Source organism: Apium graveolens, chromosome 8 (assembly GCF_009905375.1).
Source record: "Apium graveolens cultivar Ventura chromosome 8, ASM990537v1, whole genome shotgun sequence".
NCBI classification, from domain to species: Eukaryota; Viridiplantae; Streptophyta; class Magnoliopsida; order Apiales; family Apiaceae; genus Apium; species Apium graveolens.
Genome location: NC_133654.1, coordinates 132,168,601 through 132,191,478, shown reverse-complemented (window position 1 = coordinate 132,191,478; position 22,878 = coordinate 132,168,601). Strand labels below are relative to the sequence as shown.

The window sequence follows — 22,878 nt, the reverse complement described above, 5'->3', positions numbered from 1 at the left end:
AGAGCTTCTCTAACTCCCATTGCCTCTGCTAAGACTGGTGTTACTGAGCCTTGACAGCATCTTGATCTTGCTTCAATCAATTTACCCTCGTGATCTCTAACGACAAAAGCGTGGCTGTACTTGCTTGGATTTGCAAATATCGCTGTGTCGGAATTAACTTTAACTCTACCAACTGTTGGAGTTCGCCATTGTTCTACACCATCCTCCTGGGTCATATAACCCATTGAGACGCTAAAAGTGTTATCCCGAACAAATTTCCACTGGTTAAAGACAGACATTGCCGACGTGACTATATTAACAGACTCCATGCCTTTCTGCTGCCACACTAATTCGTTCCTGTTCTTCCAGATCGTCCAGGTTATCATTGCTGTAATATGAACTTGTGTTCTATTTCTCTGTTCAAACACCTTTTGCAGCCAGTCATAAAATGTGAGAGAGGCACCAGATATAGCCTTCAAATCTGAAATGCTCCAACATTGCTGAGCAAAGGAACACATGACTAAAGAATGTAGCACCGTTTCTGAGCTTGAATTACAGGTAGGGCACCATTCATTCACAGGGACATGTTTACTGCGTAAATTATCTTTGGTAGGGAGACAATTATTTGCAGCACGCCATAAAAAGTTTTTTATTTTTGGAGGAATTTTTAAATTCCACAAATTCCTCCAAAATCCAGAATTGTTAACCACTGTGACGTTTTCCTTCATTTCCTGTAAAAGCAAGTAACCTCCCTTAACTGAATATTGTCCCAACTTATCTTGCTTCCAATACCAGTTGTCTTTGACTTGGTCATTCAGAGGAATATTGACAATAATCTCTGTTTCTCATTGATCGAAGACGTCTGCAATTAAGTCAACATCCCATCTTTTTTCACCTGTGATCATCAATGACGAAACTGTTTGATTCTCAATAGCTGCGTTTCTCGTATGGATATATGGGTCTTGTTCATTTGGTAACCAAGGATCTGTAATGATGTTTATACTTTCTCCATTGCCAACACGACAAGCTATTCCTTGTTTAACCATACTCTGGGCTGCTAGAACGCTTCTCCATATATAGCTCGGATTACTACCAAGTTGAGCTTCTAAAAACGAACCTGCATGATAATATCTGGCTTTAAAAACACGGCTCACCAGCTTTTCAGGAAATTGAATCAACCTCCATGCCTGTTTAGCTAGGAGAGCTACGTTAAAGTCCCTGATATTGCGAAAGCCCATTCCTCCTTCGTTTTTCCTTGAACACATTCTATCCCACGAGACCCAATGAATACCTCTTTCCTTTTTCCGATCCGATTTCCACCAGTACTTACACATAACTCTTTCCAAATCCCTGCAAATTTCAACTGGTAATAAAAACACACTCATGGTGTAGTTCGGTATTGTTTGACCAATTGTTTTGATTAGAACCTCTTTAGCCCCCCTTGACAACTGTTTTTTATCCCAGCCTGCCTTCTATTCGATCTTGCAGCCTCTCCTTAATAAAGCCAAATACCGCAGATTTCTTCCTTGTAATAATAAGACTAGGCAAACCTAGGTAGGAACTATTCTCATCTGCTTCCACAAACCTCAACTTATCACGTAATTCATGTTTAAGAGCTGCACCAGCGTTTCTGCTAAAAAATACTGAAGATTTGTCTACGTTCACCTGCTGACCAGAAGCTGTTTCAAATGTATGAAGCATTTCCATGATATGGTTGGCACTCTCTATACTTGCTTTGCAGAAAACAAAACAATCATCCGCAAAAAGAATATGTGATATGGGAGGAGCTCTTTGTGCGACTTTAATACCTTGTATTAACCCTCTCGATTCATACTTACGAATAAGAGCAGAAAAGCCTTCAATACATAAGAGAAACAAATAAGAACTTAAAGGATCACCTTGTCTGATGCCCCGAGACGGGGTGATTGAACCAAAGTTTCTTCCAGCATGAGAGACTTTGTATTTAATGGAGGAAATGCACGCCATGAACAACTTAACCACTTTATGATCAAAGCCTATTTTATTTAACACTGCAGCCAAATAATTCCACTCCACCCGATCATAGGCCTTGCTCATGTCAATTTTTAATGCCATCCAGCTTTGCTTACCCTGCGTTTTCCTTTTGAGAAAATGCATTAGCTCGTGAGCTACCATGACATTGTCCGTGATGAGTCTACCAGGATAAAAGCGCTCTGATTATCGGATATAACCAAATCTATAATTCTCTTCACAATGGGTGTTTTAATAAAACGATTTTTCTTAAAACAATAATAATTTTGTAAAACATTTTCTAAAATAAATTCAACCCAAAGTTTTATATTTTAAAATTCAGAATTTAAAACAGAACAGAGCAGATTTTATAACAGTAGAGATTTTATAACAGATCAGAACAGAATAAAACAGAACGAAATGATAATTCTTATAAATACCACAGTCTTGATCTACGGCCACACTTTGCCAGTAGCTGGCATCTAATTCTTATTCTTATTCTTTATAACACACTTTGCACGGATCTAAAGTTCAATAATTGCGCGCCCTTAATAGGTATCTAAAGTTGCACACTTGTGCGCCTAATAAGGGTATCTAAGGCTAGTTCCGGAACTATAGCGTAAATTACGAACGGTTCGAAAACGTAGAGACTGGGTTCTAAAATTCAAAAATACATAAATCTTATAATTTCGAAATCAAAGCTCTTATATCTTATACGAAATTAAAAACAGAACTGAAATATCTTTTTCGAAAATTAAAAGTAAGTCAAAAGTACTTACCTCAAAGTCGATACTTAAAATCTGAAATTAATAACACGAACCAGCCTAATATTTAATGAGCGAAACGTGATTAATTATTTAATCTATAAACAGATTATGCACGTACTTAATAAAGATTTTGCATGTAATCGGACAAAACAATCAAGCAGAGCACACTTCACAGTTTATAATTACATATAGACTCTTAAAATCTTAAAAGCATGATGTTTATCTAATTCAAATAACCGGACCAAACTTTTTAAACAAATTAATATAAGGGAAGCAATTGGGCCTAAAAGCCCAACAATATATAACTAAAAAAATCAATTCACAAAAATGTACTCAGCTTCACTTTTTAACTTGATAACAGAGGATACAACACATGCATACATATATTTTAATATTAAAATCATTTTGTTTTTTAAACATGCAAAATAAGTGCACGTAAATCTACACAATGCATGCTAGTATACTAATTCTAAACTAAAAATATTCTGCTTGTACCAAAACTAGACCAGGCCATGTAACACTTTATACCATGCAAAAGTCGGACAGGAACTTTAATTTAAAGATCAATATTTAACCTACTTACTAATATATTTTAGTAATCTATTGCTAGGAGAGAAAAACATAATTTTTTGAATATAATTAACACAAAGTATATTAAATAATATGTTCATCAGCAGCTAAATATTTATTAAATCACAAATCATGGCCATTTATGTTTACACTAAATCAAGCTCTTAACTTAAATAAATAAGTTGTCTAATTTTTTTAAACCAACGAATTAATATAAACACAAGCTCACATATTAGTCCTCTACAACAATATCCATGACCATTAATTTATTCTTTAGTGAACATATGTACAAGATGCATGCTAACATATTAAACATGTCATGACAGGGTACACATCTCGAATATAGCTCATATATATATTAGCAGCTATGCATTCAATTTCACCTATAAAGTCAGTGCACATATCCTGAATATACAAGTGAAACAACCAGCATGGCAGACATATTTATAGTCACAAAAACAATTACAGAAAATTAAGCCGAAAACCAAGTACCTCTTAGCGAATTGGGGGAAGCTTGTATGATTTATTTTATTGTTTGAGGGGGTTCTTATATAGACACACAAAACCCTAATTTGAACTAGGAAATAATAAATTTCCTTCTAAAGATTTACAACCTCTCCAAGTAAATTCCAAAAATAAAATATTTGGCACACATAATTACCTAAACTAAAAAGATATTGATTTTCTAAAATATTCTCACACTTCTTTCCACAAATAACAAATCTTTTCATAACTCAAATAACTTGCACAAAAATTTTCCAAAATATTCTAAATTAAAATATTTATCTAAACTAATTAATATCTAATATCTAACAAATAAACTAAAAAATAAAATTGCGGATTTTACACGCACACACTAGACAAACCCATGTATAATTAATAATATTAATATTTGTTGTTGGAGGGGTTTGAACGAGAGCTTGAGTAGTGTAAATAATAACATAAATATTGGTAATTGGCGGAATTCGAACCTGGAAACTTAAGGTATATAGTATTTTAGTATTTGAATTCAACAATAATGATCACTTGATTAAAAAGATCTAACGGTCATAAATAGAGATAACCAAATCAACCAAAAAAATATATACCAAATTATAACTCATTCTGGTTATTATAGTATAGTATAGATATAGATTATAGATAGATTACTTAAGTATCAAATAAATATTTAAATATTCTTGTTTTTAAATTTCGTCTTTTTAATTTTATAATAATGTATTATATTATTATTTTTAACAAAATTATAACTTATAAGTTATGATTTACCAAACACATTAACAACTTATAAGTAATATTATCCAAACACCTAAATAACTTATAAGTTACGATGTTCATATCATTTATATGACACATTTCGACTTTAAGTCATAAGTTACGTTTTTTAAGATACCCCAAACGGGCCCTCAATCTCCAACCTTAATTTGTGTAACTTACTTTGTTTTCTGTTATAGCAAAGCTTTAAACTTTTTACTAGTGGTTTATTACAAATGATTATATTTTGGAGCCCTAGTTATGTACATAATTTTCATGGCGCCGCCTAGGCGGAAAAACGGTAAAAAATTAAGAGGCGCCTCAATCGCCTTGATTTTACTAGGATAGTTAGAGGCGAGTTAGGCGGCGACGAGTTAGGCGTTCAACTATACAATAGTTTTTAAATATGATTTGGCTTTGTTTAGTTGAGTTCTAAGATTCATGAACTTGTACGATTCAACCACTAGTTATACGGCATTGCCAAGGCATATGGCGACGCCTTGGCGTTAAGGCGAGTAGAAACCTCAAGGCATCAACCTCATCAGCGTACTTGTTGTCGTGCTTTGGTGTCCATATAGCGTTTTTGACCGCCATGGCCCCAGACCGAACAAAATAACAAAATATGGGCCCAAATTTTATTAGTAAAAAGTGGTCGAATAGGCCCAAAATCTTATATATACACGCTATAACCTATCTACTAAAACCTAATTAAGAGCGCAAATTTCTCTCAATTGCTCGACAAAGATCAACTCTCAAATCCACCAGATACACTTTGCTCTTCTTCTTCTAAGTAATACTTATATTTATTTTTGCTGAGCATGCATAACTGGGTCGAGCCCTCACGAGTTTGTTTTTGGGTCACTTCCAAAAGGCCTCGTACCAATGGAGTTAATAGGCTGCTTATTATATTCTAGCAATCTGCCCTTCCCGCAAACGATGTGGGACAACTCCTAACAAATGTGGCTTTTATGTTTAGGCCTTGTTTGACACGCAACTTATAAGCCAGTTATGGCTTATAAGCCCGTAACAGCTTATCTACGAGTGTTTGTCCACCCAACTTATAAGTTGAATTAATAACTTATAAGCGGATAAGTTGAATGTTAGTAACGACGTACTTTTTCTCAACTTGTTTTGTTTTTTCATTGATTTATTAACCTCGGTCCTCGGTTTTAAAATATACATTTTTAAATGTTAATCTACTTAAAATTCATGAATTTAGATAAATATATTTAATAATTATTTATTTTAGTTCATTTATGAAAAAAAATTGTGACTTATAAGTAAAACTATCCGAATAATTATTTAACTTATAAATATTCTTCTCCTTATTTGGATCTTATGTTCAACTTTATTTAGAATTTATATTCTATATATAATTTATGCATATAGATATAATATATAATATATAATAAATATATATGACTGTATATGGCATCTGCCAATGCCGTCTTGACCCTCTACCGGCAACGTGCCGCCATTGCCCCGTATAAACAATGCATTCAACTGTGATTATCATAACAAAAGTCTGAATATTAAACAAAATAAAGGTCAATAAAAATTATTGATTCAATCAAATAAACCCTAGTTCGCCTAATAAACCCTAGGCGTTGAAGATAAAGAAAAAATGGAATTATTGAAAGAAAACAAGAACAAGATAAAGCTTGGGTCAATTACCCACAGAAAATTCACTATCCCAAGGATTTCCAATCCGCAGAAAGGAGGAGATTATATGGATCACAACCCGTGTCCAAGATCCAAATCAATATTGATATTAAAATCACTTTATATTAATCAAGTTTAAGTGATATGTGAGGGATTACAATGCTTACATAAGAATAGAAAATCCTAACAATATAACCTAATGGATTAAAATCCAATTTACAAGTAAGCTTTTATATAAGCCACTACATGTTGATAAACTACTAACCCCAAATAAAACATATATATGAATAGATTAATTCTCCACTAGATATAATTAAACTCTAATTTAAACACAAACATCAAATTATAAATATCTTAGTTTTACGATGATTGTACAAATTTTAGTGCAAACAGTTGAGCGATTCTCCAAATTTAACTTTGTATATCTATGGAAATGTTATAAACTTATAATACTTGAATTTATATTCTGCAAAACCAAAAGAATTTAGAATACAACATTTTCTTGAGGATTTTTTTAACAATGTGACAAATTCTACTTAAGATGCTTGAATTCTCTTATTATTCCAACTAATATACCTGCTTTTTGACAGATTTTTGTTTATGCGATCATGTTGCCTTTCATGTTTGACGATTGGATATGATATATAAAGGCCTAATCTCCCACTTTAGAAATTCTTATTTCAGTTCTAGGTTCTTTCGGTTCAGCTTCGTTTGAGTTCTGACCCGTTGCTCACTCCTATTTAGAAACAAATACTTTAAAATATTTTAAAGAGCTAGTCATGTTTATTCAAATCAGGAAGAATTGAAGAACTGCTAGAAGCTTTAGAAGCCATGGCCGAAGACAACCAAATGATTCCGCCCAGAGCTATGATCTTGAGCAAAAAATACCGGACATTGGTTAGTTCTTGGATTGAACCTTTACGAGAAGAAGCTGATCTTGGTTACGAGATTGATTATTTTGCAAGGTGTGCATCTTTCTCATTACACCTTACAGATAATGTTTTGCAGTAAAGTTTCACATTATGTTACGTATATATTATGTTTTAGTTCTCAGTTGATACTGAATACAAAGTCAAGTAATGAGAAACAGATAGCTTTGATATTCCCTAGTAACGGTACTCGGTAATTCAAAGTTTATGAATATACTTTTTTGTACTCATACTATAAATTCTGTGCATTCTTCCTCAAGTCCGAATTGATGTCATTCATGCCCAACTTGCCAGCAACAGAGTTGCAGATTGTAGGTGGACACCTTTAGTCAGAGTAGAAGTCGTTTGATCATCTAACCTTACTAACTGAATGATCCTCTGCCGGAGAATTCCCAATCTTACTCTCAGGAGAGAATATCACTAATTATCTTTTTCTTGCTTATATGTCAATCAATCTCAACAAGTTGCCTTTTGTTACATTGATCTGAATGCTGAGGAATGTCTCAAGTGTTCCTGAAGTGATCTAATACAATTCTCCCCTGTTCATATTAGCCAAGGTTTCTCACATGGCACATAGTTAAGAGCCTTGGCTCTGGATTCTGCATCACTGGACCGAGCAAGCAAAACTGAATACATTAGAAAGCCTTTACATCACGGGTTGCCTACAGATTTGTATCATGAAAAAGTGTCTTTGCTTATTAACAATGCATGTACATGCTCTTTTACAGGACAGTCTTGATGTGTTTACCCAGATTATTTTTAAATCTAAAAAATATTGGGAATAATTAAATAAAGGTGATTAGTCTCTTTCATAGGAAGCACAAACTCGGATACGGAGACACGGGATTCGCTAATCATCGAAGAGTCTTGGATACGGGACTCCGCAAAAAAAATTAAAATAACAAATATATATATATGTATCTATATTCATATTAAGATTTGTATATGTTAAATACTTCACATTGTCATTCATAAATCATAAGTTAATAAAAAGCGCTGAAAGTTTAATTTTTCTAAATAAGTGGAAAACTAATAAAAACTCAGTCAACATAATGTTCGTCTTGTTTAAAAAGAACAAACTTCATCTCTGGTTTGTCAAGAGACAGGTTTACAACTGCACAACACTTTCCTCCACCTGTGGCTGTGATAAAGTTTATATAGTGGAGGGCTGGTCTTTTTCTAGTTGGGCTGGGTATTTTCTAGTTGGGTCTAGTCCGAGGCGTGTCGTCACCAAGTCGGTGACGAGTCCAGCGCTGTTTTTGTGCCGACTCGCCATGTGGCGAGTCCGAAACTCACTCAGGCGAGTTGTGGCCGAGTCGGGAGAGTCGGACTCGCATACGGCAGCCAAAATGAAGAGTACGTGCTTCCTAGCTCTTTTCTGATTTGCTCGTATCTGTTTTTGCATGATAATTTTGTAATTTCTGTATTTAACTTACACATTATATGCCAGAGAAGGACAAGGTCAAACTTATATTTTAATAACTGAAGCACATTTCTCATGGTAATATTTTATTACTTGTGGCTCGAGATGAACCAAGTTTAGAGATGGGGTAGACATTAATTAATCTAGACACCCAGACCACATCATTATTTAAAATCAAGAAAATAGGAATAATTCGATAAAGGTGGCTCTTTTCACATATGCTCATTTATGCTTTCGTGTGACAATTTCGTAATTCTGTATTTAACTTGGACATTATATGCCAGAGGAGGATAACGCCTGACTTTTATTTTAATAAATGAAGCACATTTTCATGATAACATTTTAGTACTTGTCGCTCGACTGTGAGATGAAGCAAGTTTAGAGATGGGGAAGACATTAATCTGGATCCCGTGGCGTTCCATGTCCAAAACAGGTAGCATGTTATGTTTCTCCAATGCTATAAAAAGGAGTATAAGTAATATTGTTACTTTCTTTAGAATAAAGGGAAGAAAACATGGCTGGCTTAATCTTCAATTGATTTTGGTAGAAGGAAATGATGATGATGATGTTAAAATGAGTGTTCTTCTTGTCTAATAACTTTTTATTTGGTTCGCAACTGTAGTTACTGGGTTACCTTTAACAAGTGTACAGCATCCTGACATAGAACATCTATCGTCAACTCACCCAATTCGATCTGCATAGCATTAACTGGCGACCTCAAGAGGATTATATTTTTGTAAACATGACTCCCTTTCCGGACATTCCAGTAGTGACCTTTAGGTATATGAAGAGCCTTTCCAGATATTCCAATACTTCAAGAGGATTATATTTTTGTAAAAATGACTCCCTTTCCAGACATTGCAGTAGTGATCTTTAGGTATATTAAGAGCCTATAGAACATTTTTAGGTGATTTCGGAAGGACCATGATAAATCAATTGTCTACTCCCACTGCATAGAATATGTCTTGCATGCTGCATGTGGGAGATACTATGACTATTTAAAAACATTCTAGCTTGTAACTAATACTCTACTTTTCCGAGTTGGGTTTTGATCTCTGTATAACCCATGTAGCTTGCAACATACATAATAGCTGATAGACTTTGATTGTTGAATATTGAGATTGTTCTTTTGAGGTAGGGGTTCTTCAGCCATTTTATAGTTGAACCTATATCTCTTTTAATTTTATTATTAATGTGTAATGAACTTATTTGTCTTGCATCACGTGACCTCAATAAAGACTTAACCTCATTCTGTAATTGTTGCTGATCGAGTTTTTCCTAATGGTATCTTAGAGTCTGTATGTATCCATCTATATCATATCATGCTGGTTGTTTTTAGTATTTTCTTTATAATTTTCTTGATGTAAGATACAACAAGAAACTACAACTAAGTACTAACTTTAAAAAGCACACAGGTACGTCGAAGAGGGTGGATTGACTGGTGAACGCAAGCGATGGGTTCCTCGAAGAGGAAAAACTCCTCTGGATCCTGACGCTGAGGGTTTTGTATATTCAAACCCTATGGAAACCTCCTTCAAGCAAAGATGCCTTGAAGATTGGAAAATGCATCACAGGAAGCTTCTGAGAACCTTGCGCAACGAAGGACCTTCGGTTTTAGGTGATGTATCTGAATCTGATTATATCCGTGTGGTGGAGAGCCTAAGAAAAACTATCAAAGGCCCGGACCAAAATGCTCTAAAGCCTAAAGCTGCTAGCAAGATGTTAGTGTCCGAACTAAAAGAAGAACTAGAAGCGCAAGATCTGCCGACTGATGGAACCAGAAATATACTTTACCAGCGTGTACAGAAAGCAAGGAGAATTAATCGCTCTAGAGGTCGGCCCCTTTGGGTTCCGACTGTGGAAGAGGAAGAAGAAGAGGTTAATGTTTCAGTTCATGCCCTGTATAGTGCTTGCCTTCCTTGTCAAATAGATCAGTATAGTACCATTTTTCTGTATATATCCAAGATTCTAACTTGAATATGATAAAATAAACAGATAGATGAAGAGCTAGATGAAATGATTTCACGGATTAAGCTTGAGGAAGGAAATACAGAATTCTGGAGACGTCGATTTCTTGGAGAAGGTTTAAATGGCGAATATGGAAAGTCACTTGATGTAATAGAGTCTGATACTCATGATGTCTTGGATGATATCGATGTTGTTGATGATGTTGCCAAAGAGGTTGAAGATGATGAGGCAGATGAAGAGGAGGAAGAAGTTGAACAAACTGAAATCCAGGTGGATGGGAGGGCTAAGGACAAGGAAGCTGAGGCAGCAAAACCGCTTCAGATGATTGGTGTACAACTACTAAAAGATTCGGAGCAAACACCAAGCACATTAAGGAAATCAAGAAGACGAACTTCACGAACATCAGTGGAGGTATAAAAGTTAATTATTGCCTGCTTCTTGTTCTTTGTTTGGCTTGCATTATGATTGAACTAATTTAAAATTTGTTGCTTAAAAATATACATCAAGAGAAATCTATGTTTGTTGAAATTTTTCCTTCTTTTTTATTTGTGTTAAATATTCAAGAGTTGCATTTTGTTATTATTCCTTTTCACTATGTTACTCGGACTCCTCTTCGTTTTACCTTCGAGTACCCTGTCGGACACTCGACACACGGACTTGGACACTTATTTTAGGCTAAAAACATGCATATTTTTCAAAATGTTTCCGTGTACGATACTTGGACATGTATCCATGTCAGACACTTCTAGTTGAGTCCGAGTAACATAGCCTTTTCTTTCTTTTATTTACGATACATAACCTATTATTTATGTAGATTGAATATTATATTATTCTTATTTATGAGTTGGTAATTGGTAGCGAAAAGAAGACTAGAGATTGTTTGTTGAATTTCGATTAGGTTTGTTGCTGTATAAGTATAAGTCAATAATATGCTAGTATTTGTCTGAAAAGTCATCTTCTTGATTTGGGGTAATGGTGAAGCTGTGTTGAACTATTGACATGTTAGATGAATCAAAAAAGTTGTAAATCCCAAAGTTGAGCTTCAGGACCACATCAGTGTAATCGATGATGTTAACATCTTACAGGAGTCTGCGAAGTCCACTACATATACCATCGAATTCTTCCCATGGAACAGTGAGACTCAATAGTCAATATCATTAATAGGACCCTTTGAGTGAAATGTAGACACTTTGTAGAAGTAGGGCATTTCACACATATATTAGAAGAAAGAAAGAAGCAGATTTGAGAAAAATCAAGAAGCCGCCTGATTTTCAAAGTCCTTTACATATTCATATTTACCCTAATTTTCCAATGTTTCTAGTCTGACACTCTGATATTAATCTTGTCCCACACTCCTTATGGAGCCCGAGTAGCCCATTTTAGTTGTCAGTGAATGCACTGGCTTTATTGACGGTACAAACAGATGTTTTATGATGCTGGATTAAGACATTTGTCAAGCCTACCAACCCTTCTTTCCTCTAGCATAATTAGTACTTTGTTTAAAATCATGATGCAATGTTTACATTTGTATGTTAAACGTTTTTGTTTTAATGTTTTACACCCAAACAAGGAAAAAAGACGAGAGACATTCCTAAGTGTAAATTTTAATTCCATCTCTCATATTGCCTCTTAAAAGAAAAAAGTTTTTAAATGTAAGAAGTTGGGCTCACTGTTAAAGTGATACCATATCTTTTCAAAGAAAGATTGCCTCATGCTATAGGATCTTTTATTTAAAATTGAATACAGTTATATAGATGTTCTACTGAAAACCAAAATTAAAATGAAATCAAAGAACTCGTTCACAATCAACCATTAATGATTAGTCAATGCTTTAAGCTATGTGTATTCTTTACTATTATGACCGGTAATTTGTACTACTGTAAGTGGAATTGCTAATTTGTACGGGGTTTTAAAGTTCCAATATATGATTTGACTTTTAGTAGAAGTGTGACTCATAAACTGTATTTTTTAATGTATGTAATTCGATGCAGGATGATATTGATGATGACTGGTTTCCAGAGAATATCCATGAAGCTTTTAAAGAGATGAGGAAGAGGAAAGTTTTTGACGTATCTGATATGTACACTATTGCTGACGCTTGGGGTTGGACATGGGAAAGAGAAGTGAAAAACAGAAGTCCTCGGAGATGGTCTCAAGAATGGGAAGTTGAGCTGGCCACTAAACTAATGTTAAAAGTACGCCTCTATCTTCTTTTATACCTTATACTTGCATGGTATTCCAATTGGGACATAACTTCTAAGGAGAGATGATAATTTGGTTATTTTAGGAATTGCCTGTTTTTCCTTTGGTACATGAATAATATGGAAATTACTTCATTATTTTATTAGCAATTTAATGTGCGCAATAGTATGCACTGGACAAATATGGAAGAATATAGTAGTGGACAAGAAAACAAAGAGTATCAGGTTTCCCTTAATTAACATCCTACTGCCTCCAATCTCATTCACATATATTAGGTACTGAAGATAATTTCTGCTCTGGTTATGAAGCATTTAGAATATCTTAAATTTGGAGGCTAAATGCACATATAATTAATTTTAATCTCGCAAGAATGTCTTGTGAAGCCTGCTTATGTTGCATTTTAACTTGGTCACTTTTTAAACATGAGACCACGAAAATTAGTGTACGTACTAACATTACTTGCTGAAGATTGTCAGACCTTTGGTAACCCAATCAACAGTTAACAGTCAACTGTTGCTACCACATAGGGGTGAGAAAACGTTAGCAAAACACTGAACTTCCAGAATTGATTGAAATGGACAAAACCATATTACTACTGTACCATGAACCAACCAATAAAAGTTTGGTTCGTCATTTTTAGGGTATGGTTAGAAACAAAAATTTTCAGAATTTCTATACAACTCCATTGAGGAGAGATTTATGAGTTTGAAGCCCCAACGGAACTTTATGGGAAGAGGTTTATGCAGTTTAAACCGAGCTGTTTCTTTTCTATAACCAACTGGTAGCTTAACAAGATAAATGGTTTTTGCTTTCCCCTATTGCCAAGACTCACTATAGCAATGACTAAACTCCATACTGAAGACAAAAAGAACAGTGGTAGCTTATCGTAAAGCCATTTATTAACCCGCCACTATAGCGGAGTCTCGTTAACGTACATATGGAACCACTCTCCTATGTTGTCAAATGCCAACCAGAGGAAATATGGGAGGAAGATTAAAGTTACTCAATTTCTCTGTCTTTCATGGGAACCTGTGCACTGTTGTTAATCTTTAATAATTTTGGTCGGAAGTTTATCACTGCTCTAATATTGCACATCCACTGCCCCATTGCCGCTTTTGGCCCCTGAAGACAAGTCATATTGAATCAGATTCTAGTCTGAATCATTAAGCGACTATTATATTGTGTAACTTATTTCTGTTTAAGTATGTTGACAACTTGAGAGGAAGTGCAGGTAAGAGAAGCAAATTAATAATGTTAAAGTGAGTGATTCTGTGGTGGGTAGTGATGTTGTTAATGATACCTTCAGGCAAAATAAAAGACAAGCAATGTTGAGGAAAAATCCTGTAAGTAATAAAAAACGCAAGTGCACGGGCGTACCTGAGGACAAACGCAAATATGGGTGGAATCACGGAGAACGGGAATAAAGTTGTTAATTTATAGAACTAATGAAAACGATAAAACTAGCACTAATGATATGAACGTCTGAAGGACATATTTCACCGGCTAAGTATGGTATGAACTTAACTTTATATTAAATTTACTAATTAGTTCAACCCTCAAAATTGTTTGGATCCTAACTATACGAACTCCGAACTATACTTGTGTGACTCGTAATAAATTACTCACAAAAATAAGATATTGCAGACAATCACTAAAACAAATATATCATAATAAAGCACATGCACCATAAAATTCATGTTTATCAACTGACTACATCCGGCCCTTAATATTGGGTTCTTAGCCAAGCATCATTGAAACAACAATAATATAAATATAAAAACTCATACCAAGAACTGAAGACAAACTTGAACTTTTTATTGAATACAAACTATAAGAAAGAAAAGAAGTATTGAGTTCCTAAACTATACAACACTACAAAGCTGCAATAGATGTGTGATAAGAGGTAAGAGGTCCTAAACTATACTACAGTATGCCAAGCTAAAAGAGAGATTGCAAAAGGTGTCTGTACAATGAGCCTAGGAGGTCTATTTATAGTAAAACAATTGCACTGGAGCAATAATATCAAAGATTCTTTTATTTCTTTACAATAATCCAAATTGTGACCATCAGCACCCATACCCGCGCATGCATTCACGTTGAAGGAGGTGTGAACCTAGACTTATTACTTAGGCTTATATAATTTAATGAAATAAATGTAATATTTTTGGAAACAACCTCTCTAGTCCTGGAGTATGAAGGACCGGTTATAATTGTTTTAGTTAATCAAATATACGTCTTCCAGTACGTCAGTTTGCTGACATGTTATCTATTATTCTAACATTTCTTTTGTTATTAAATTTCCGATAATGAGACTGAGTTAATTTTACCAAATCTGCTTGGCTTAATAAATATATATAGCTTTGTGCAGTATAGTCAGTTACTGGTTGGGAGGCGTAAATGATATGCGTGTGTGCGCGCGCGCGCGTGTGTGTATATCTTGTCTATCATATCCAGACAGTATGTACATGTTTTTTCCATATCATGATGTCATCATGAATGATTGACACATATTTGTGACGAACAGGGAGTATCATATTTAAGAATATCTACTTTCCCATTCTTATGCTTTTTTTTGCTGTATGTTTGTAAGAAATTCATGATTTGCGAAATATATTTCAGGTAATAGAGTTGGGTGGTGTGCCGACAATTGGAGATTGCGCAATGATTTTGCGAGCAGCTATACGAGCTCCTGTCCCATCAGCCTTCTTGAAAATTTTGCAAGCGACTCACAGTTTGGGTTACTCATTTGGAAGGTATGTTGAAAATGCTACATAGAGATATGGTTTTAAGTTTTCCTTGCTCATAATTATCTCGTTGCAGAATGGAGGATAAAATTAATTGAGTAATACTTCATAGGACTCAGAATTATTAAATGCGATATGTGCATTGAAGCGCTAAGGCCTCATGGAGCATAAGTGCAATGCTATAAGCGTGCTTTTTAAAAAGAGCGCAAGAGTTGCAAAAAATGCAGAAACGATAAATTTAACATGTTATAAGCATGGTTGTCACGGCGCTAAGTCGTGGACTAGTCATAGACTAGTCGAGCAAAAAAAAAGGTAATTAAATATAATATAGCATATATATTTATATATATTATAATTTAGACTTCTAAATTTCAAGTTTCCAACATCTACCAAAATATTGTATTTAGGTCCTTATATTTCATATCCAAGGATGATGATTTGTTACAACTTTGTTATTTATTATAATTTACAGTTTAAACTTAGTCTCACGGGTAAACAACTGATGGAAAACTTACAATTGCATACATACATGAATAAATTTATGTATATACACGCGCAAATTCGTGTATATATAAATACATACATAATATATGTATACAGTTATAAGGTTATATCATATATACTTATACTATTGTACATATATGTATATATATACATACGAAGAAAAAAGAAAAAGAAGCTTACTGTAAATTAGGGTTGAAGAAGATCTGAAAAGTGGAAAAGGTCTGAAGAGCATCTGTTTGGGATGGGTTTTTATCATTTGATTAGAAATTAGGGCTGAATTTTCTGTTAAAATGGTTTTCAACCAGATTGCAACCAGATTTGGGTCTTTAAAATGAATTAGTCGATAACCTGGAACGACTAGTCGACCGGACTAGTCGCCCAGTCGACCAGTCAGTCGACTAGTCGCCCAAAATATCCAATTTTCTCCAGTCGACAAGTTAAGTCATCTTCTCATTCTCGACTGCTCGACTAGTCGCGACTAGTCGAGCTCCGTGACAACCATGGTTATAAGCAAATTATATTGTCATAAAACATGTTAATGATTACCATATTCAAACTCAAGGCACAAATACGAAGTCATGGTAACAAAATAAAGATAGAGAATCAACTACAAGCCCTTTAGATTGGTTCTGGTCTTCTCAACAGTTGACAACTTAACATAACTAAAAATCATCTCCAGGCTCTTTTTGAAGATTTTCAAAATCTTCATCTATCCTATCATCGTTCTCGGTTAATTGCCTGCATCGTATCATTCGTGTGTTTATATATCTGTTTGTATGTCTGTATTGTATCATTCGTGTAAGGTGTATCTGTTGGCTGACTTGGGTTTTAGGGCTTTGTTATGACTTGTTTCCTGTTAGGACTGCTCTGTGCATTTGTTGTGATCCTATGGATTGACATGCTTCTTAAAAGTGTTACTGAACCTTCAGACTGGTAGGGCCTGAACCGTGGTAGGAACAACATGGAGTGCATGCTCATAGTACAGGGAGTAGACATCTTAGTCATGGCGCCACACACACGCACGGACCTTGTGATGTATATTTAAAAACTCACATATAAGTTGCAGGCTTAGTAGTTATCACCCTAGTTTCCACAATACAGACAAGTTCCTAGATCGAGAAGATGATTATGGAGTTGTCTCCAAGCGACAAATTAAATTAGGGATGGTTATTACAGTCCATCTTAAATGGTTCTGGTGAAAGCATATATTAGATGGGATGAGCCAGTGTAATGGATTTAAAATCTCGGATGGAGAAGATGACAACCAACATGGTTAAGGATACCTTGTTTTTTTCCAGGATGCCGATGAACAGCATGGTGATAAGGGCACCTTGCTTCTTTTTTTTCTAGTGCGGAGGCACCCTCGGACCTACACACCCTTGACACATAACCGCGTGTTGAACTCTAAAATCACTTGACAGAGGAATACTGCCCTGCTCTTCATCAAGGGAGGGGATAGGCTCACAACATATTTATTTATAAGCAAATATATTAGTTTATTAAAAGACACCTACAGAAAAATACCGTTCAACTCAAATCAACCATTGTTTTTGTAAACGATTTCACAAATTAGGTATCCTGTTCTCCTTTACATTTGATATATCTTTTGCCAAATTTAATGCTTCCTTTCTACTTGTAATTTTTCTTTTTGCAGCTTAGGTTTAACTCATATGTAAGATTTTAGTTGGTCAAAGTGTCTGCATTTCAGTTTAAGGATCTGACACATAATAGGTGTTGTCTGTGAGTGTCAAGTGTGTAACATGGGTACAGAGACCGAAACCAAAAAATAAGAATCAGAGTAAGATGGGACGAAGGTTTAGACGGGGGGAGGACATTTGTTTGTATTACAGTTGTACACTCATAATATATTACTCCCTCTGTCCCCCTAGGTAGGATAGATTGGGGAGCGGGGGCTCGGCACGCACTTTAATGCTCCTTTAAAGTATAGTTCTGTAAATAGTTTTTAATTTTTTTTTCTTCTGAATAAAAATTTGTTGTTTAAAGTTTAATACAGAAAAGAAAATTTCAAAAATGAATTATGGAAGTATACTTTATATTCACCTTAAAATGCGTGTCGAGCATTGAAAAAAACTGTATACAATTGGATGGGACGGAGGGAGTATTAAGCAAGTTATATCCAATTATATCTCCGTTAATCAGAGACATATCTAGCACAGATATATGTCCCTAAATAGGGAACTACGGATGGTCCTCGGGTCATGTAGGGACGGGGATTAATTACTTTCGGACAAGGTATAATTTACGATCACTGAATCCCAACCCAATCCCAAAAGCCGGCCCGATACCTGTCAGGTTGGCGATACTCAGTCATATTTTTGGACCAACCCGACCAGAAACGTGTAGATTTTTGTCAGACCTGAACTCGACCCTAAATAATTCGTGTCGACCCCATAATTAGAACTAGCATATCATTACAACCACTTTCAAACTCAGAATTCCAACTTCGAAACCATACTTAAACCCAAAGTTCTATATAACTCCAGTTAAACATACGAGTAGGTGTGTGTAAGAGGAAATCAGGCGAATCCAGTCATTAAGGAAAAAATTGTAGTTGCAGCTCATATATTCTAATATAACAGAAACTTGAATATATACACACACATATAAAAATATTAGATCTGTACTATATATTATATATATTATGTATACTATCTATTTTCAGGTCATTTTGGGTCAATCCGAAATTGAGTCGATATTTTTGCGTAGTTTTTTAACTGACCGGAAACTCAAAACTTCTGTCCCAAAACCGTAAATTACTAAATGTACATATAAAAAATAATTTTTATTAAATATAGGGATCAAGGAATGGGAATCGGGGATCCCTACCCGATATCTGTTCCCCGCTCTGAACCCGAAAAAATACCTGAATCCCCACCGTAGATCAGGATCGGTATCAGGCGGGGTTGGTGAATACCCCATCCTAGACTCCGCATTATTGAGAAGCTTTTGCTTCTTTTTTTTTTTTTTTTGCCTAAATGAAGCATCTAGTGTCTATAGATGTTGCGTGTTGGACAGTTTACTAATTTTAAAAGACACCTGGCTGCATTTTTGTAATATTTGGTAGAAATCAGATACCGACTTTCGTTCTCTTTCTAATTGTGCATCTTCGTCGTTGCAGTCCTTTGTATGATGAAGTTATCACCCTATGCCTTGACCTCGGGGAGCTTGATGCATCTCTTGCTATAGTTGCAGATATGGAAATCACTGGCATTACTGTTCCGGACCAAACACTGGACAGGGTCATTTTAGCTAGGCAGCTTACCGATAATTCTGCAAATTCTGAGTTGTGATAGATCTTGGCCGCATCTTTTCACCATGTGCAGATTCATTTTTGGTTAGTTCGGTGAAGGGAATATCATCACTTCCATGCTGAGGCAGAAATGTCAATCGTAGGATTATGTAGCACATAGGAGAGCTCTTATTTTGTTGTAATGGATTTAACTAGCGTCTTAATATATCTACATATCATTGTTAACCCTGTGCATGAAATTTAAGACATTAGTACGATTTTCGAATGTATGACAGGTGATTGCATTTAGGAATGAATTAGTACTCCAATTGTGTTACAATGTGAGAAGAGGGCCTAATTGGCATAGAAATTAGTGAAGGTCAAGAGAAATGTACAACAATGGGCCTGTTTGGCAGCATGATATAAGTGGGGGTTTATTAACTTATAAGCTCTCGTAAATACTTATCGAGGAGTGTTTGTTGACTCAACTTATAAGTTGAATTTTTAACTTATAAGCTGATAAGTTGAATATTAGCAATGACGTATTTTTTTTAAACTTATTTTAAATTTTTGCCTTTTTATTAACTTGAATTTTAAAAAATGAATTTTAAAATGTTAATCTGATCTAAAATTCACGAAATAAGATGATTATATTTAAAAATTATTTATTTTAATTTATTTAAATAAAAAAAATTATGACTTATAAATAAAATTATCAAAATACTTATATATCTTATAAATATTTATCCACTTATCACTTATAAATCACTTAATCATTTTTAGTTATAATTTTAAGTCATAAATTAGTTATTTTAAGATTTTTCAAACGGGCGTGAACATAACGTGAATAATATACGAGTTTCATGAAAAAAATAACTTTTTTTTGTCAGGTTACAAATATATTTTTTTTCAATATTTTGAAAAAAAAGACCCCAATTGTCCCTCTTTGGGGGAAAATGATTCTCAATGTCATTTTTTAAAAAGATGGCCCCACTTTAAAACATATCTTCAAATCACGTTTTCGTTAAATATAAAAATGGAACATTATTTCACGTTATTCAACCATTTCATTTTTTTTCATTTTTTCTTTAATTCATTTCATTATTTAAGTCATGTTTGTAGACCGTAAACAATATTTGATATTACGTTTTTAACAATATAACACAACTTAAAAATATGTTTTTTTTAATTAACATCTTATATTTTCAAACTTTTTTATTGGGTTTCAAAAATATTAAAATTATAATTTCCCGCCAGGAAGTTTTTGCCAGGAAGTTTTTTTGTGTGTATATATAGATTATTTGTGTGTATCTATTGGGATAGTTGAGTGGGTAATAAAAAAATATGGGTAATCAGTGAGACAATAATTTCACGCCCCCGCATACCAAATATCTTGTTGATAGAGAAATCATATGTATGCAAATTTACGTCCTCTTAATCTCTCTTTATAAGTAAACAGGTAGTAGATCCAACTAGGTTATGATTGAAGTCATTGCGAGGCAAATTTTGTAACCGTTGCAGATAAATACAAGAATGAACCTTTTTGTAATTTTTGGATGTCAAATAGTAAGTTGAAAGTAATATATGCTTCATATGTAAACCAATTTATGTGGGTCTAGTAAGGGAAGAACAACGTTATCTTCTTCTCCGATAGTAGTAGTTTTTTTTGTTGTGACGACACCGTTTTTTGGGACTTCGAATCGGGAATCGGAGACGGTGCTTCCAATCGCTACAATTATCAATTATAGTAGTATCTAAATTTTTATTTGAATCCGGTACCGACAAAGTTCTTGATTCGCATTGATCAGGGCAAGGGTTTTCTGAAACAAGATGAAGAAGAGGGGAGAAGGAAGTCAAGGAACAGCGTTTGGATTGTTGCGCCGTTTTGGTGTAGTTAATGTATTCAATTTAATACCTCTAACATTATTATTTTTATCTTAAGGAATCCGCGACCGTAATTCTGAAAGATTCATTCATCCACTTCTATATATTAAATAACCACGGAGCGTAAAAAACCAATAAAAGAACTATAAAATTACAATTTTAGCATTATTTTTTCAAAAAAATAAAAAATCGCCACGACTTAATCATTTCAGCAAAATAATTAATGAATACATAAATTAGTATTTAAGGGAAAAAAGAGTCAATAAAATAGCGGTGAAATTATAATTTTACCATTTTTTCTAAAATATTACAAAATCATCACCACTTTATCATTTTAGCAATGTAATTAATGAATTTGTGGTTGATATTAGGACCTAAAATTAAAATGTTCAATGTTATAGCTATTGTAAATTGCTTGTCCATTTTAATTTTTACACGTATTTTAGGGTGGCTTGATAGTATAATTTCTTTGATTATTTTTTAAATTTTTTATTTATGAATAAAATTTAAAAAAAAATTCCAAAATAAAATTTGAAAAAAAATTAACCGATATATATGATCAATGCACTTTAAATTACGTATAAAAATTAAATTAAACAATTAAATTGAGACAGAGATTACTGAATTTTAGGCGGATTATTTGGCCCAAAGGTATTGGCTGAATTTCGAGAAGTAGCACCTTGATTACTCCAAGAAATTTAGTTTGGGATGTTGTTTCCATGATTCATTACAAATATTTCAGTAAAGGCACTTTATTTGGGTTGTTTCCATGATTCATTACAAATATTTTAGTAAAGGCACTTTATTTTGATTCCCAACGTAGCAGACAGATTTAGCATTTGAAAGACAATTGTCATAATTATGCTCTTCATTACAATACACGCATGATATATTTTTGATGTGACTAACTTGTGAAATCACTAACTTACTCATCGATTAACATTTAAAGCAAATTCTCCGTGAATCACATTTGAGCTCCCATTGAGGTCAATATGTCAACCTCATATATTTCACCTAGGACAAAAAGGATGACCTGCCTAGGTCATACTTTTGAAAGGGTCTAAAATTTGAAAAGTTTTAATAATATATATATATTTATTTATTTTTAATAAAAATCAAAAATATAATCAATATATATTTTTGTACTTGTCTCATCGTGAATATTACTATATGTTATTTGAAAAATTGACAATGTTAGCTCGTTTTCGTCTTTATGCGACACATTTTTCTAATTCTATATGTTAGGTTTAAGATTTATTATTATAAAGTTCTTTGCATTCATAATGTATTGTTTGATTTAAATTGCGTGATTTGTGATTGAAAATTTCTTGGTTCTTTTTCTTATCGTGATTTGGTTATTATCTATATAATTGTTATATTTTATGGCATTCGAATACAAAAGCCTAACTTTTGCTATTGTATTTTGTCAATTGTTATTAATTTTAGCATTAATATAATATTATTATTAATGTAATCTTAATTTGTATTATCGTATGATATTAAATTAAGGAAGAAAAAATTGGGGGTACATTTTTTTAATTTCGTCCAGGACCCTTAGATGTTACAAAACGGACATGTCTCTTTTCAATTTGAGCTAGTTGTCCACTGATAATTATTTGTTGCAATTGTCTCAAAAATCTCATATGCATAATTATAAGTCTTAGTCAACAGAGCCCCATTTACAAATGCATCAATCACTAATTTTATTTGAGCATTGAGACCATTATAGAATGTCTCCATCTTAATGTAATGAAGA

At 33.8% G+C, this 22,878-nt stretch overlaps 1 protein-coding gene across 1 annotated transcript in view; it reads left to right on the top strand.

The window, feature by feature from the left end:
* The window catches only part of LOC141678828 (uncharacterized), a 32,475-nt gene extending 12,947 nt beyond the window's left edge, over nucleotides 1-19,528 (top strand). Inside the window, exons 8-13 of the mRNA XM_074485234.1 lie at nucleotides 7,015-7,183; nucleotides 9,986-10,448; nucleotides 10,566-10,949; nucleotides 12,530-12,733; nucleotides 15,360-15,493; nucleotides 19,128-19,528. Coding sequence (XP_074341335.1) covers nucleotides 7,015-7,183; nucleotides 9,986-10,448; nucleotides 10,566-10,949; nucleotides 12,530-12,733; nucleotides 15,360-15,493; nucleotides 19,128-19,299 — 1,526 coding nt within the window. The 3' untranslated portion in view covers nucleotides 19,300-19,528. The remainder of the gene's footprint in view (nucleotides 1-7,014; nucleotides 7,184-9,985; nucleotides 10,449-10,565; nucleotides 10,950-12,529; nucleotides 12,734-15,359; nucleotides 15,494-19,127) is intronic.
* Nucleotides 19,529-22,878: the final 3,350 nt, after the last annotated feature.